The following is a 13,941-nucleotide window of genomic DNA, read 5'->3' as shown; positions in this document are numbered from 1 at the left end:
AAAATGTAAAGATGTCCAGATTCTCAATAAATAATATTTATATAGTTAATAGCATTTTAAACACAGCTGACTTTGAGTCAACCTTGATGGCTTAAAATAGTTTAAAAATGAATATAATAGTTATCAACTTTGATGATAGAGTTTAGAAAGTAGAAAGCGAATTACATGATTGACTCCTGGCTGCTTGAATCAAACTTGAATGCCTGGATCAACTCCACTTGATTATGATTATTATCCTTATCTAGTTGTGAAATTCCCTAAAATTTTGTTACCAGATGTAAGGAAAATATTTAGGATTTCTGTTTGTTTTCACCTCATCATTTAAAAGGTTCTGTTTTGTCATATGTTTTATAGTACATGATGTATCCAGTAATCATATAAAAATTTAAAATATAGATACATGTATATAGGGGAGAATTATATAATTATTTTGCTACTCTTAATGTAAAAATAGTTTCACCCAAATGGACATGTCAGTTTTGTTTTAAAAGTATGGTATATTTGAATGGTCTTGTAAACATTATCTTAAATTTTCATTAAAATAAAAACTTTGTGTGATACTCACTTTTAAATATTTTCTTTAAAATTTTTCTCAGGTTTTTAATTAAGAGGATTTTTATATTTTAAAACTTTTGAATCATTGTCACAACTTAATTGTATGTTTTAAATTTGTATTTCAGAGAAGGCTGGAACTAATTCTGAAAGTAGATGGGTCAGCAGTATCAGCTTAAAAGAAAATAAACTTTTAATAAGAAAATAGATGAAATAAATAGTGTTTTAAGTTCTGTACTCTGTGTATGAAATTAAGAGCATTTACTAATAATCAGTATAAAAGTTGGGGGAGAAGGAAGCAATTTAGTATTTGCCCTTATTAATTATTCCTACTAAAACCTTTTTTCCATCTGGAACATTTACTTCAAGGATCATTTGAAATAAGAAAAGTAAAGGAAATAATATGATTGGTAGGAAGAAAATAAGAAACTTGAATTACGCAGAAGCCTGTATTAGACTCAGTTCCCTTCTCAACCCACCCCCCATCTCCATTCCACTTTAGGAACAAAGAGTAGATCACAAAAAAGCACATATAAATGTTAATTTTTAAAATTTAAAGTTCTCAGACTCATACAGTTTAGGTTTTTTTTTTACCCATTTGCCATCGTTAACTTTTTGGAAGTAGAAGAATCTGCTTTCTTTTTAGCTTTGGTACTCTGTATATTAAGAATACATACACGTTCATGGATTTGAGAGAAAGTTTTCTTTATGGCTTTTATTAACTGAAAAACGCTTTTAACATTATAAGGTGATTATTTACTATATCATGAGGCAAGAATTGTACCAATGTTTTTGAAGGTTTAAACAGAAATAATGTTTTATGGAAGGATTGTTTTGGTAGTTTTTTTTTTAAACCTTTAGGTAGTCAAAAACTTGACTACATTTACCATTTCTTGAACGTATTATTAATATTGGTAAGATGTTCCTTTATATAAAAATACTATAATATCTATTCCGTTCTGTTGCTCAGTCTTGTCCGACTCTTTGCTACCCCATGGACTGTAGCCTACCAGGCTTCTCCGTCCATGGGATTCTCCAGGCAAGAATACTGGAGTGGGTTACCGTTTCCTTCTCCAGGGGATCTTCCTGACCCAGGGATCGAACCCGGGTCTTCCGCATTGGAGGCAGACACTTTAACCTCTGAGCCACCAGGGAAGCCCATAACACGCATTAAAGAAGAGCTTTCATAACATCATTAGGCCAACATCATTAGATAGGAGAATTGAATTTCTGGCTTTTAAGTGGGATTTATCAATTAAAACACTACAGACAGTGATATATGTGAATATTAGCAGATTATTTGGCAAAGTCCTTCATGAGATAGCTTGAAGAATAGACATGGCCTGAATGATAATACAATTAGATTGATTTATAATTTAGCTTAATAAACAGATTAAATTCTTGTCATCTAGAGGGTGGTGGCATTCTATCCATTTTTTAAATCAGTGATTCAAATGAGGACAGTTAGCATATGTTGTTTTTTTAATTCATAGACGATAAGAATATGAGATACATACTCCTAATAAATTGGATGGTATTTTTTTAGAAAACAAAATGATCTTGATGAGTTAGAACAACTCTTAATAAAACATGAGCATAAATTCCGCCCCCCAAAAAATTTAACAATATACTATAAAAAACGGAAGTTCCCAAGCACATCTTAATAGATATTAATAGAAGCTTGTTCCCATTTTATTTCAAAAAAGCAAGATTCAGGATTATATTCATAATGGGATCTCAACTTTGTTTATATATATATATATGAGAAAGTACGAATTACAGCAGTTCTAGATTAGGAGTGATTTTCTTTTCATTTTGCCTTATTTTCAAATTTTCTACAGCAAGCATGCATCTTTCCTAACAAATGTAAGATAAGGTATTTGATGTATTCAGTGGCCCAGATGTGCAGTCTCAGTGTAGGTTAGTTTATATTGTCACAGCAGAGATCTCTTGCCTTTTATCGGTCTGTAATAACTGCTGCGGAGTAAAAGCATCAGCTGTAGTGCTCTGTGTTCGTGTTTTCTCACTCCACTACTATGAACCCACTGATTCTGTTTTCATTTTTTTCTCTTTATCAAAGGTTGAATTAATAAAGGGGAATTTACAAAGTGTCGGACTTACACTTCGTCTTGTCCAGTCAACTGACGGCTATGCTGGGCACGTCATAATTGAGACTGTGGCCCCAAACTCACCTGCTGCAGTTGCTAACCTTCAGCGGGGAGATCGACTGATTGCTATTGGAGGTGATTATGCTGATGTGCAGTATACTTGACATTTACCGAGAAAACCAGAGAGTAGCTGTGGGGCTTTTTCCTTGTTTCTATAAGCACATTTCTTTTATAATGGAAAAAAAAAATCATTACTATAAGTAAAAATCTGAAGGAAGCCTTAAAAAATTTGAAACAGATATCATTTTAGTTCTAATGTATAAATCTTTAAAATACTTCCTCTTTAGACCGTTTTCCTCCTTTTACTTCTGTATTTTTTCCTGAATATGAAAGGGGGTCAACAGTTATCTTTATGATCACCACTATTACTACTCTGAGCCTAAAACTGACAGAATTAGCACTACTATCCCCATCACTTAGGACTAGATACTGAGCAGGAGAGAGACTCCTTGTCTACCTGGGCACACCTGATCTATCCTGTGGCCCCCATATTGGTGGCCCATATTGTTCCTTACTGGCCAGCCATTTGTGGATAGACGGTCATTCAGAGTACAGCCCAAATCACTGTCACTGGCAGAAAAATGTGTCACCTGCATGCCTTCCTGTCAGTTGCATTGATACAATAAAAACTGCAAATCTATTGATTGGCAGACTATTTGCTTGCATGTGTATAAATTATCAATAAGGCTAACTGTGGACACCAGTGGGGAAAAGTCTAAACCTTTTCAGATCTTTGTAGTACCTGGCCCACCCATTCTAGACTTGTCAAGAGATTTCTTAAACACATGGTTGGTTACAGTTGAGCTTTTAAAGGCAATGTGGAATATTCTGTCACAGCTAAGACAATAAATAACCAGGTAGGTTAGTTCCTAAATTAAGGAGCAGTTGTCCTTGGTTATATGTCAGAGAAACTCTGTCTTTAATTCATAGCCATCATGATAATAAAATAATGAAAATTTTTGAATTCTCAAAATATTGAAAAATTCTAATTTGAAAAATTTGAAACGGTGCTTTTCAAAGTCTCTTGTGTATTTCAGTCACCCAGGCATGGTGTTAAAATGTGGGTTCTGATTTAGTAGATCTGGGGTGGGGCTCCAGGTTTTACATTTCTGACAAGCTCCCAGATGATGACTCTGGTCCACAAACACCTAGGATAATAAAGCTATAAAATAGACCTCATCTGTTACATAATTATTTAACATAAATATAACAGTTATCCCTCAGCTAAAAATCACAGTACAGTATAATTTTTTTATATTTATACATACCCTGTTTTGATTTTACCTGCAGCATAAAATTTTCCTTTTACAGGAGATTTCTGTTTTCAGTTATACAAGTCATAAATATCTATTATCAAAAATAAATCCAAGCAATATAAATATAGATGGGGTGAAAAAACAAAAGTCACCTCTTCATGTCTAACATTTGTTAAAAATTATAACTGAGATAAGAGGCAGGTATAATACACATTCTTCTTTTTTTTAATCACTGTACTTCATTTATGCAGGTATGTATCATTTAAAAAATAGTAACAGGATTAAATTGATAGTTGAAATAAGACTGACAAAATGTTATATTTAAGCTCAATGGGAGTTCATTTTACTATTTCCTCTGCTCTTTTGTATATTTGAAATATTCCAAAAGGAAAATAATCCAGATTTGGCTGGCCAATTCTGAAGGATGAGTTTAGATTTATTTGAAGTTTTGCCTACCTCAGATCATCAGATGGGCTTATTTTTTATGTTAGACTACAGTTTTGCTGGAGCATAGTGTGGTTAGAGGGAAGCAGTAGAGCTTAAGGCTGGATGAATCATGAAGTCATGTTAGCTGTCGATTGCCTTATGATTGAGTTTATACGGTAAAGGGTTTTGAACCAGTGTTTTAGAAAAGTTGGGAAGCAGCACATGTTTGGTGATTAAGAAAGCTCTAAGTGAGGGATCATAGTAAAAAGCTGTTTATTACTGTAGTTGAAACAAGTGGTCAGGAGGATCTGAGCCAAGAAGGAAAATGGACTGGAACTCTTGGATTCACAGCAGAATGAATCTCAAGAGTACACCATCTCCATGATTCAAACCAGGTTAACTGGGAGGGCAGCAGATTGATTCATGTACTAGTGAGGACAGCAAGATGAGAATGTCAAAGAGAAGTTTAACTTTATCACAAAACATCTTGGTGGTGATGTCCAGAAGCCTGTGAGAACATATGACTAGATTGAAGAAGAGGGGTCGCCACCCAGAGACAAAGTTGATGGTTGGAACTACTCAATGGGTGTAATCTAGGGAAAGAACAAAACTAGTGACAAAACCATGGAAACGTTTGCAGACAAGGGACGATAGAGGTGGGGGCGGGGAGAAAGTAAAGGCGAGGTGGTCAGAGCTAAATTACTACAGCGCTGTAAAAACCAAGGAAAACTCAAGGAAAAGGAAGGTTTTAAAGGAAAAGAAGGATGGGAGTTAACATTTCAGCAAGAATAATTGACAGAGCAAAGTCCTGAAGGAGATGGAGAACAGAATCCAGAGTACAGGTGAAGGGCGGCTTCCCCCTCTCAGACAGCTCAGTCCGGAAAATGATTGGCAGCAGGGAGAAAAGGCAGTAGTTTGTTTGTCTTTTCAGTAAAGTGATGTTATCTATAGAATAAAAGAGCAGAAACAGTGGGTTTCAGGGGAATAAGAAAGTTTTAAAGCCGGTGTTTCGAGACTCAGTTGTTTAGAGACCAGTTCAAAGAATGCTAAAGCAGCGCTGAAAGGCACGCTGGAGACTAGTTGGCATAACTCGGAGCTGTCTCCAGGTAGGAAGCTCAGCATCGGGAAAGGGTGGGGAAGGGACTAGCCCAGCTGGGATCATCGGGACAGGCAGATGATAGAAGAGGAGAGGGCTGGAGCAGAAGCATAAAACTTGATGTGAACACCATTAAGGTCGTGAGACTGAGCCTGGGGAGGGAAGCAATGGACCAGCTGGACCATGAGAGCAAAAGGAGGAATGACCAGACATGGATACTACCTCAAAACAGATTCAGTTAGCAGACAGGTTTGTTAGAGGTGGAAATAGGAGAGTGTGATCAGAAGTTCATTTCCAAGTAGAAGATCTTTGATGTGGAAAAGGTCCAAGTGATGACCAGATCTAAAGCATGCTCTTGCCTGGGCAGCTGAAGTTGAAGAATATAGAGGTTGGGGAACTCTGAAGTCAGGTTATTAGATGGAGCTGCTACTAGTTTGATTTATTGCGGATGGCTGTAGGATCTTTGGAAAGCCAAGACTCCTTCTCCCCTTTCTCTTAAGTCCTATAGAAGGGGATTGCTTAGGTAACTACCGTTTGAGGGAGGGCAGGGAGACCTTTTAAAGTTACACCTGGAATGTCCCTAGAATGCATCAGAAGCTGCTAGCTTTGATTGCCTCAGGGAAGGGAGACTTTCCACTGTGCATCTTTCTGTGCCTTTGAATTTTGAATTAATATAGCACCTATCAGAAAATAGAATGAAAACTTAAGATAGATATTATTGAATTACAGATACAGGTAATAAACAACTTGGTTAACTTTAAAGCCCTCCTATCCCTTCCTTATTCTTTCTCATCCTGAAAAAGATTCGTTTCATGTGTAGGGCGAATAGAATCTGTAAGCGTCCACTACTCACAGCATAGTATTTTGCTGTGAAGATAGAAAGTTTAGTTCAAGCACCAGTCTCTTAATTTGAATCATTCATCACCTAGCTTATAATCCCTGAAGCACTGTGGAATTTCCTTCAGTAGAATCACAGTTTCCCATCATTTTTAAGCCTGGTTTAACCATTAATAAAATCCTTTTCAATAGGTTTCACTCGGTTCACTTCAATTCAGACTGAGAAAAAATGTCATTTAAACCTAGGAAGGAGGAATGGGAAGCAGTTAGGAGTTAGCAGCTTGACACCCTCCTAAGATTTTCATGGCATCATTTGGTTTGGAAAGGTAAACATTTCCAGGACATTGGAGCAATCAGAGTTTAAGAATCAGTACACTGATGTATCCATAAGCCCATAACATATTTTAGAGTTTTTACTATTGCTTTTCCATTAGTTAAATGATCATGAATTAATGGCAGTTATACTTAGTGAATTTAGGTAATTTTTACTGCAGTAATTTTGTTTTCCTTTTTAAAATCTTAAAACAGGTGTGAAAATCACATCTACACTGCAGGTGCTGAAGCTTATCAAGCAGGCTGGTGACCGAGTGCTGGTGTATTATGAGAGGCCTGTTGGCCAGAGTAATCAGGGTACAGTGCTGCAAGATAACTTTGGACAGTTGGAAGAAAACTTTCTGTCAGGCTCATGCCAACCGAACTTTGAAGAGGAAGCAACCGGGTTGGCAGTAGATGTTGAAAATAGAGACCTGGATTCTGAATTTGAAGACTTAGCAAGTGATGTCAGAGCCCAGACTGAAGCCAGAGAGGAGGCGCAGTCACTAAGTCACAGCCCCAAACGCACTCCAACAACGCTGTCTGTTAAGTCCCTTGGAACGATATCACCTGTTTTAAACCGTAAATTAGTTGTAGGAAGTTACCCGCCGCCACCAAAACTTCCATCCAAAGAAGGAAATAAGCCCTTAGCCCTAAAATCTTCTGAGATAACAGAACCAGCACAAGTGTCAAAACCCACCCAAGGATCCACTTTCAAACCACCTGTGCCACCACGACCACAAGTAAAAGTTCCTTTGCCTTCTGCTGATGCCCCAACTCAGGCCGAACTGGATATTTCTGTTGAAAAGCCAGAGAAGGTGCTGCCGCCGCCTCCTACAGAGAAACCTGCTGAAAAGCAAATGAAGAATCTGGATCACACAGAAGAAGCAGCTGCAGCTAAGCAGTTTTTGGCCAAGCAAGAAGTGGCAAAAGATCTGATTTCTGAAAGTGCCTGCCCTCCTAAGGACAGTTCAGATGACCATCAAACATGGGAATCATCAGAAATTCCTTATCGCAAGAAGCTGGGAAAATGGACAAGATCCAGAGCCAGCTGTTTCTTTGACATAGAAGCCTGCCACAGGTACTTAAACATTGCACTGTGGTGCAGGGACCCTTTCAAACTAGGGGGTCTCATCTGCTTGGGGCACGTGAGCTTGAAACTTGAAGAGGTGGCATTAGGATGCTTAGCTACCTCGAACATGGAGTACCTTTCCAAGTTCAGACTGGAAGCCCCGTCCCCTAAGGCCATGGTCACTAGAACCGCACTACGCAATCTGAGTATGCAGAAGGGGTTCAATGACAAATTCTGCTACGGTGACATTACTGTTCACTTCAAATATTTGAAAGAAGGAGAGCCAGACCATGTAGTTACTAACTTAGAGAAAGAAAAAGAACTCCATTTGGTTGAAGAGGTTTCTGCCCTGCCTAAAGAGGAGCATTTTATTGGACAAATGGGTTTAACAGAAAATAAACACAGTTTCCAGGACACTCAGTTCCAGAACCCCACTTGGTGTGATTACTGTAAGAAAAAAGTTTGGACTAAAGCCGCTTCCCAGTGTATGTTCTGTGCTTACGTCTGCCATAAAAAATGTCAGGAAAAGTGTCTAGCCGAGACTCCTCTTTGTGGAGCGACGGATCAGCGAATAGACCGGGCCCTAAAAAATCTCAGACTGGAAGGACAAGAAACCCTCTTAGGCCTGCCCCCTCGTGTTGACGCTGAAGCTGGGAAGTCAGTTAACAGAACAACAGGTTTGACGAGACATATTATCAATACAAGCTCTCGTTTGTTAAACCTGCGTCAAGTCTCCAAAACTCGCCTGTCTGAGCCAGGAACTGATCTGGTAGAACCTTCACCAAAACACACACCCAACACATCAGACAATGAAGGCAGTGACACAGAGGTCTGTGGTTCAAACAGCCCTTCTAAACGAGGCAACAGCGCAGGAATAAAGTTAGTGAGAAAGGAGGGTGGTCTGGATGATAGCGTTTTCATTGCCGTTAAAGAGATTGGTCGTGATCTGTACAGGGGCTTGCCTACAGAGGAGAGGATTCAGAAACTAGAGTTCATGCTAGATAAACTGCAGAATGAAATTGATCAGGAGTTGGAACATAATAATTCCCTTGTTAGAGAAGAAAAAGAGACAACTGATACAAGGAAAAAGTCACTTCTTTCTGCTGCTTTGGCTAAATCTGGTGAAAGACTGCAAGCTCTAACACTTCTTATGATCCACTACAGAGCAGGCATTGAAGATATTGAATCTTTAGAAACCCTGTCTTTAGACCAGCACTCCAAGAAAATCAGCAAGTACACAGATGACACAGAAGAAGACCTCGACAGTGAAATAACCCAACTCATAGACTCTCAGCCATTCAGTAGCATTTCAGATGACTTGTTTGGCCCATCCGAGTCTGTGTAACGGTCTGTACTTAAACTCTCAAGTGACTGAGGAAAAGTCGCATCTAAAGAACCACAGATCCAGCCACGTTTAAACCCTCTTGTTATGCACTTTGGCCTGCTTCTTCACAGTTACTTGCTTGTGTGAGAACTAGAGTGGAAAAGGTGGTTTTCCAGCAAAAACATGACCAGTCCACTAAATTGGTTGTTTCAGATTGCATTTATAGCTGTGCTTTTTTGGGTTTATACTGGGAATTTATTTTTACTAATTTATTTTTAACTTTTTCTAATTATGTAATTATGTAAGCTAACTTTTTGTGTTGATGTATGTGTGATGTCTCATTGTGTTTTTTTCCCCCTCCTCGACCTAGTTTTTGAATTAGTGTTAAATAGCATACTGTCCAGATTCTTGAAATATTTTCACTTCCATCACGGTTGTAACAACAGATTTGCTGCATGCCCAACTTGACAACAGCAATCATTGAGGGAACAGGTTTGGAATCTTACTTTGTGTTATGAAGTTTGTCATTTATACTTGCTTGAGATTTTTGTTATTTTGGGGTTTGGGGGTGATGCTTTCTGTTTTGATTTTGCCAAATGTAACATGAAAGCAGATGCTGCAGCTTTAGTTAGTTATGCTGATTTAGTTTTAAAAAAATTACATATATTGCTTGTTTTTTATGCTTCTGTGAAATTTTTTTCTAAAGCTTCTGTGCAGTTAAAGTATAGTAAGAATATAGTGATTAATTTGAAGAGCTTGCATTGAAAAACAAAATGTAATAGGGAATAAATATAGAATGCAGTTGGTTAAGAATTTTGAGAGGATAACAAGATTACTAAAAAAAAATACAGTAACAATAGGATTTTGAAATATAATCTTTCAAAATATTGATACTTTCCTTTCAAATAGAAGTTTTAAACATTTATGATTATTTTTCAGCTTCAGTTCCCCCATAGGAAATAAAGCATGTGCAAGGATATTTGAAGTTTCAGAGGGCTGTTCTTAAAATCACCTTGTTGAGATCTGGTTTGGCTGTTTTGTTTTAGAAATTTTTTCATGCATGAGAATGTTGTGAACGAGAGGAATCAGGCAAAATACATTTATTGTTTTATCCAACCTCTGTAGACTTAAAGGAATGATCATTCTGAATGCTTCTATAGTTCAGACTGTCTTTTATTCATTAAAAAAAAAAATTGGACAGCATAGATACCTAGGAATTGGGACCAGGTGTCTTAAAAGGAAGGTGTTCTGTAATAGTTCATTGTGTGGATCCTCAGTAACACATGACTGAGGGAAAACGTGTGAGCATGACCTTCGTTGGTATACCATAAAAGTTTTGGCCTTTAATATGTCTATAAAAGATATGTACATGTTTTTCCCTTTGTAGGTAGCTACTATGATAATTGCTATATAGTGAAACTGACATGAATTTAAAACTAGATAGCACAGCTTTTATAACTGGCAGGAAAAGGCATCGTAAAATAGGGTTCGGTGCCCAGGTCCATAACCCAGGATTCCATACAAGAGTTTTAAGTTGAAGCTCTTTTGTTGGCCATTAGCAAATTGTGTAACCATAAGCGACCCACAAAAGGGCTCCATGCTGTAGTCTCCCCAGCTCTAAAGTAGAAATAAACCAAAACTTCCTCTTAACTACCTCACAGAATTATTGTGAGGGTAACAACAGCATAACTGTGGAAGTTCTCTGAATAGTAAAAAACTGTTCAAATAAAAGGGATGACTTATACATGGATAGTAAAACATTTTTATGGGTAGAAAAGCTATTTCAGTTTTAAAATCAACAGCCTGTTCTCATTCTTGCTGTTTTATTATCAAGTAAAATATAAGGAAACTAAATACCTTTCTTGGCCAAGTTTATAACAAAAATATATCTCTGTATGCCCCCCTTTTTTGTTTAAGCATGCTTGCATTTTAAAAGAACACTGCTATAGAAGTCTCCATACACCAAATTCACTGAAAGCTAAAATATTGTTCTGTAAACAGTAGTTTAATCTGCCCAGTGTGATCACAAACTTTCATCTTAACGTAAAAAAAATCACTTACCACTGACAACCTGGAAGGCAGAGTAAGTGACTGGTGGTTTTGGATTATACCATGGAAGTTTTAGTGACATCCAAGCATGCTGCTGAAACGGATGCACTTGAAACAGCTGTAGAAATAACGCAAAACTTTGCTTTCATAAAAATCTGCTCATGTTTTTAAAGTATCTAACTCTGTAGAACCAAAATTATGGAAAGCTCAGAAATGCTGCTAATGATAATTGTAAAATATACCTTCAGTGTAGTGCGGTATTTTTCTATTTACTGGTGAGAGGCAAGAGGCATCACAGTTGTACTTTAGGGCAAGGGAGGGGAACCCTCCCAGCCGCCTAGGGAATATAAGGTCTAAAGCTTCAATGAAAACAGTTGTATTATATCACATTCCTGATGTAATCTTTCTGCCATGCTATGTTATCAATAGCTTAATAATAAATAAAAACTACCAAGAAAACAAGAATATCTTCATTTAACGACATCTGAAAAAAAAAAAGTGATTTTTGCATCTCTGTGGAATTATTGCCTGTATAATTGGGCCATGAAAAGCTTAACAAAGTCCACTTTTGCTAAACAAAATTGCTATTCTGGAAATTGTGAAAAGCATTAAATTTGGTTTTACTTTTTTTTTTTTATGCTGTGAAATATCAGATATTTGCCTCTGCTATCTAGGAGTAACGAGACTATTTAAAGTGTATTTTCCACATTTCGGTATTCAGATGAATGTTTAGACAGTCAAGTTGAGCAGTGTTTTAGCATTATTTTAAAATCAATTCATGTGCTACATTTCTTAATATCAAGCCTTACATCCTTCAGTATCAGAACTAGTTAAAATATTCTGTGGCCATTTGTGATTTTGAGAGGAGGAAACACATGGTAGTAAAAATTTGAGGTCAAAGAGTTGGACACTACTGAGCGACTGAACTGAACTGAACTATCAATTCTAAATTTAAGTATATTTGAATCTTTTGAAAGGCAGTTTGAAGATATTTGGCTTAAGATTAAAATCTTAAGTCCCCGTAAAAGTGAGTAACTTCAAAATCACTTTAATTTTAAAATATATTGAGTTTATTTCTAAACTGAGAGATAATAGCTTTTCTTTAAAAATGGGATTGGGGTAGCTTCCCTTAATCCTTTTTAAGCCAGGGATCCACTTTAAGATCTGTTTAAAACCATGGATTCTCACCCATGAAAGATGCACACAAGCACATCCTAGACTTTATGATACTTCCATAGCCATGGATCTACTGTGTCAAGTGGCTGCATGTCATAGTTATTTTTATCAACCACAGTTATTTGTTCATAGCAATCAGGAAAACAGTACAACTTTAGAGATGCAAGGATACCTTACTGGTTGGTTCCACATTGACACCATGTGGCTAGTTACATATTTCAATTTAAAACAAATTTTGCAAAGCCAGAAAATATGGTTCAAACTAGTCTGGAGTAGATTTTACCTGACGCCTGCAAGCAAAAAAGAATAGTTTTTAATTGAATATCCACAGTTACGATGTTCTCACATGTTTTATGCTGATGGGGTTAACAAAGGAAAACAACAGGCACAGCAGCATTCAGAAGATTTATTAGGTGAACTCGCTAAAACAGAAGGCAGGTGGGTACACTTAGCGTCAAAAGAAGGAACTGAGTATTCATTGCTACCTCTTTGAGTTTTTTGTATCTGTTTTGCTAGGTACAAACATAAAAACCACCTCTGCTCAAAAAATAAACAGTTCAGAGAGCTGATACACACATTTAAAAACAGCCCCTCTTTTCATAGTTTTGCCAACCCCAGAATATTACTCATATGAAAGACCTTATAGTTTTTTTTCCTCATCACATACAGTTTTTCCCCTTTTGCTCTCAATACACGTCTGAAAAACATTTCTCTTTTATATAATCTCTAGGGATCACCAGCAGACATGACTGCCAGTCATTCTCTAAGAGATTGAAGCCTTACAGGCAAAAATTTTAAAAGCTGTATAATATCAGGAGTGGGGAGAACTACAAACCCTCCAAGAGAACTGACTTGCAGCACACTGTTTTTTAAGGGTCTTCCCTACAGAAGTAGAGAACAATCCCACTTTTTTACTTTAGCCATGGAAGCACCTCCAGCAAAACAGAGGCCTTGTGTGAGTCGCCCAATGCAAATACATGAGTAGGAAACCAGGTTGCTTCCAATACACGCACTTAAAAAACCAGACTGCAGATCAAAGCCCCACAAAAAAGCTTCATGAAGAAAATGGAAAGGAAGTATTAGCTACTTTCTTAGGGAAGTAAAAGGTAGAGTCTTTCCAAGTTAATAGAAACAATTTTAGCTTAATAAAAAAACTGACATTAGGTAGTTTTTGTTTACCATTACAGAACTACAGAATGAAGAGACATTCCACACTATCTTCATATCATACAAAACGATGTAAACGGACAATGTTCACTAACAGTACTTACATCGAAAAGGCACAGCAACGTTATCATGCTCAGAAAAACTACATCACACAGCACTAGGTGATACAGTAGTATGTAGACATTTTTAGATGTTTGGGTTTTTTCCTGCACGTGAAGGGGAGTGTGCCCTGACCACCCTATTATTTTTACCTGTTTTCCTAACATGATAAAGACAGTTTTATTCCTCCTTCATCTTCATCTAAAATAATAGTATCCAAAAAAATTAACATCCCTAGAAAACACTTGACTTCCAGGTAAAAGAAAATTATAGTCTGATTTTTTTTTTTTTTTCATATCACAGCAGCTATTAGCTTTTTAAATTTCTTTTCTAAAACTTCAGCTAGATGTTAATATATCTCATCATGCTTAAACAACCCTAATAGTATAAGGTGTTTCTATTCTCAG

At 36.9% G+C, this 13,941-nt stretch overlaps 1 protein-coding gene across 1 annotated transcript in view; it reads left to right on the top strand.

Annotated features, from left to right (window-relative positions):
• PDZD8 (PDZ domain containing 8) overlaps positions 1–13,465 on the top strand; it is an 85,186-nt gene extending 71,721 nt beyond the window's left edge. The window contains exons 4-5 of the mRNA XM_055424564.2: positions 2,633–2,795; positions 6,864–13,465. Of these exons, the coding sequence (XP_055280539.2) occupies positions 2,633–2,795; positions 6,864–9,064 (2,364 nt within the window). The 3' untranslated portion in view covers positions 9,065–13,465. The remainder of the gene's footprint in view (positions 1–2,632; positions 2,796–6,863) is intronic.
• Positions 13,466–13,941: the final 476 nt, after the last annotated feature.

The sequence above is a fragment of the Moschus berezovskii genome, chromosome 12 (genome assembly GCF_049115385.1).
Source record: "Moschus berezovskii isolate FMDL1 chromosome 12, NW_MosBer_1.0, whole genome shotgun sequence".
Classification (NCBI taxonomy): Eukaryota; Metazoa; Chordata; class Mammalia; order Artiodactyla; family Moschidae; genus Moschus; species Moschus berezovskii.
The sequence above is the reverse complement of the archived record's forward strand: the minus strand, read 5'-3'. Positions and strand labels throughout refer to the sequence as shown.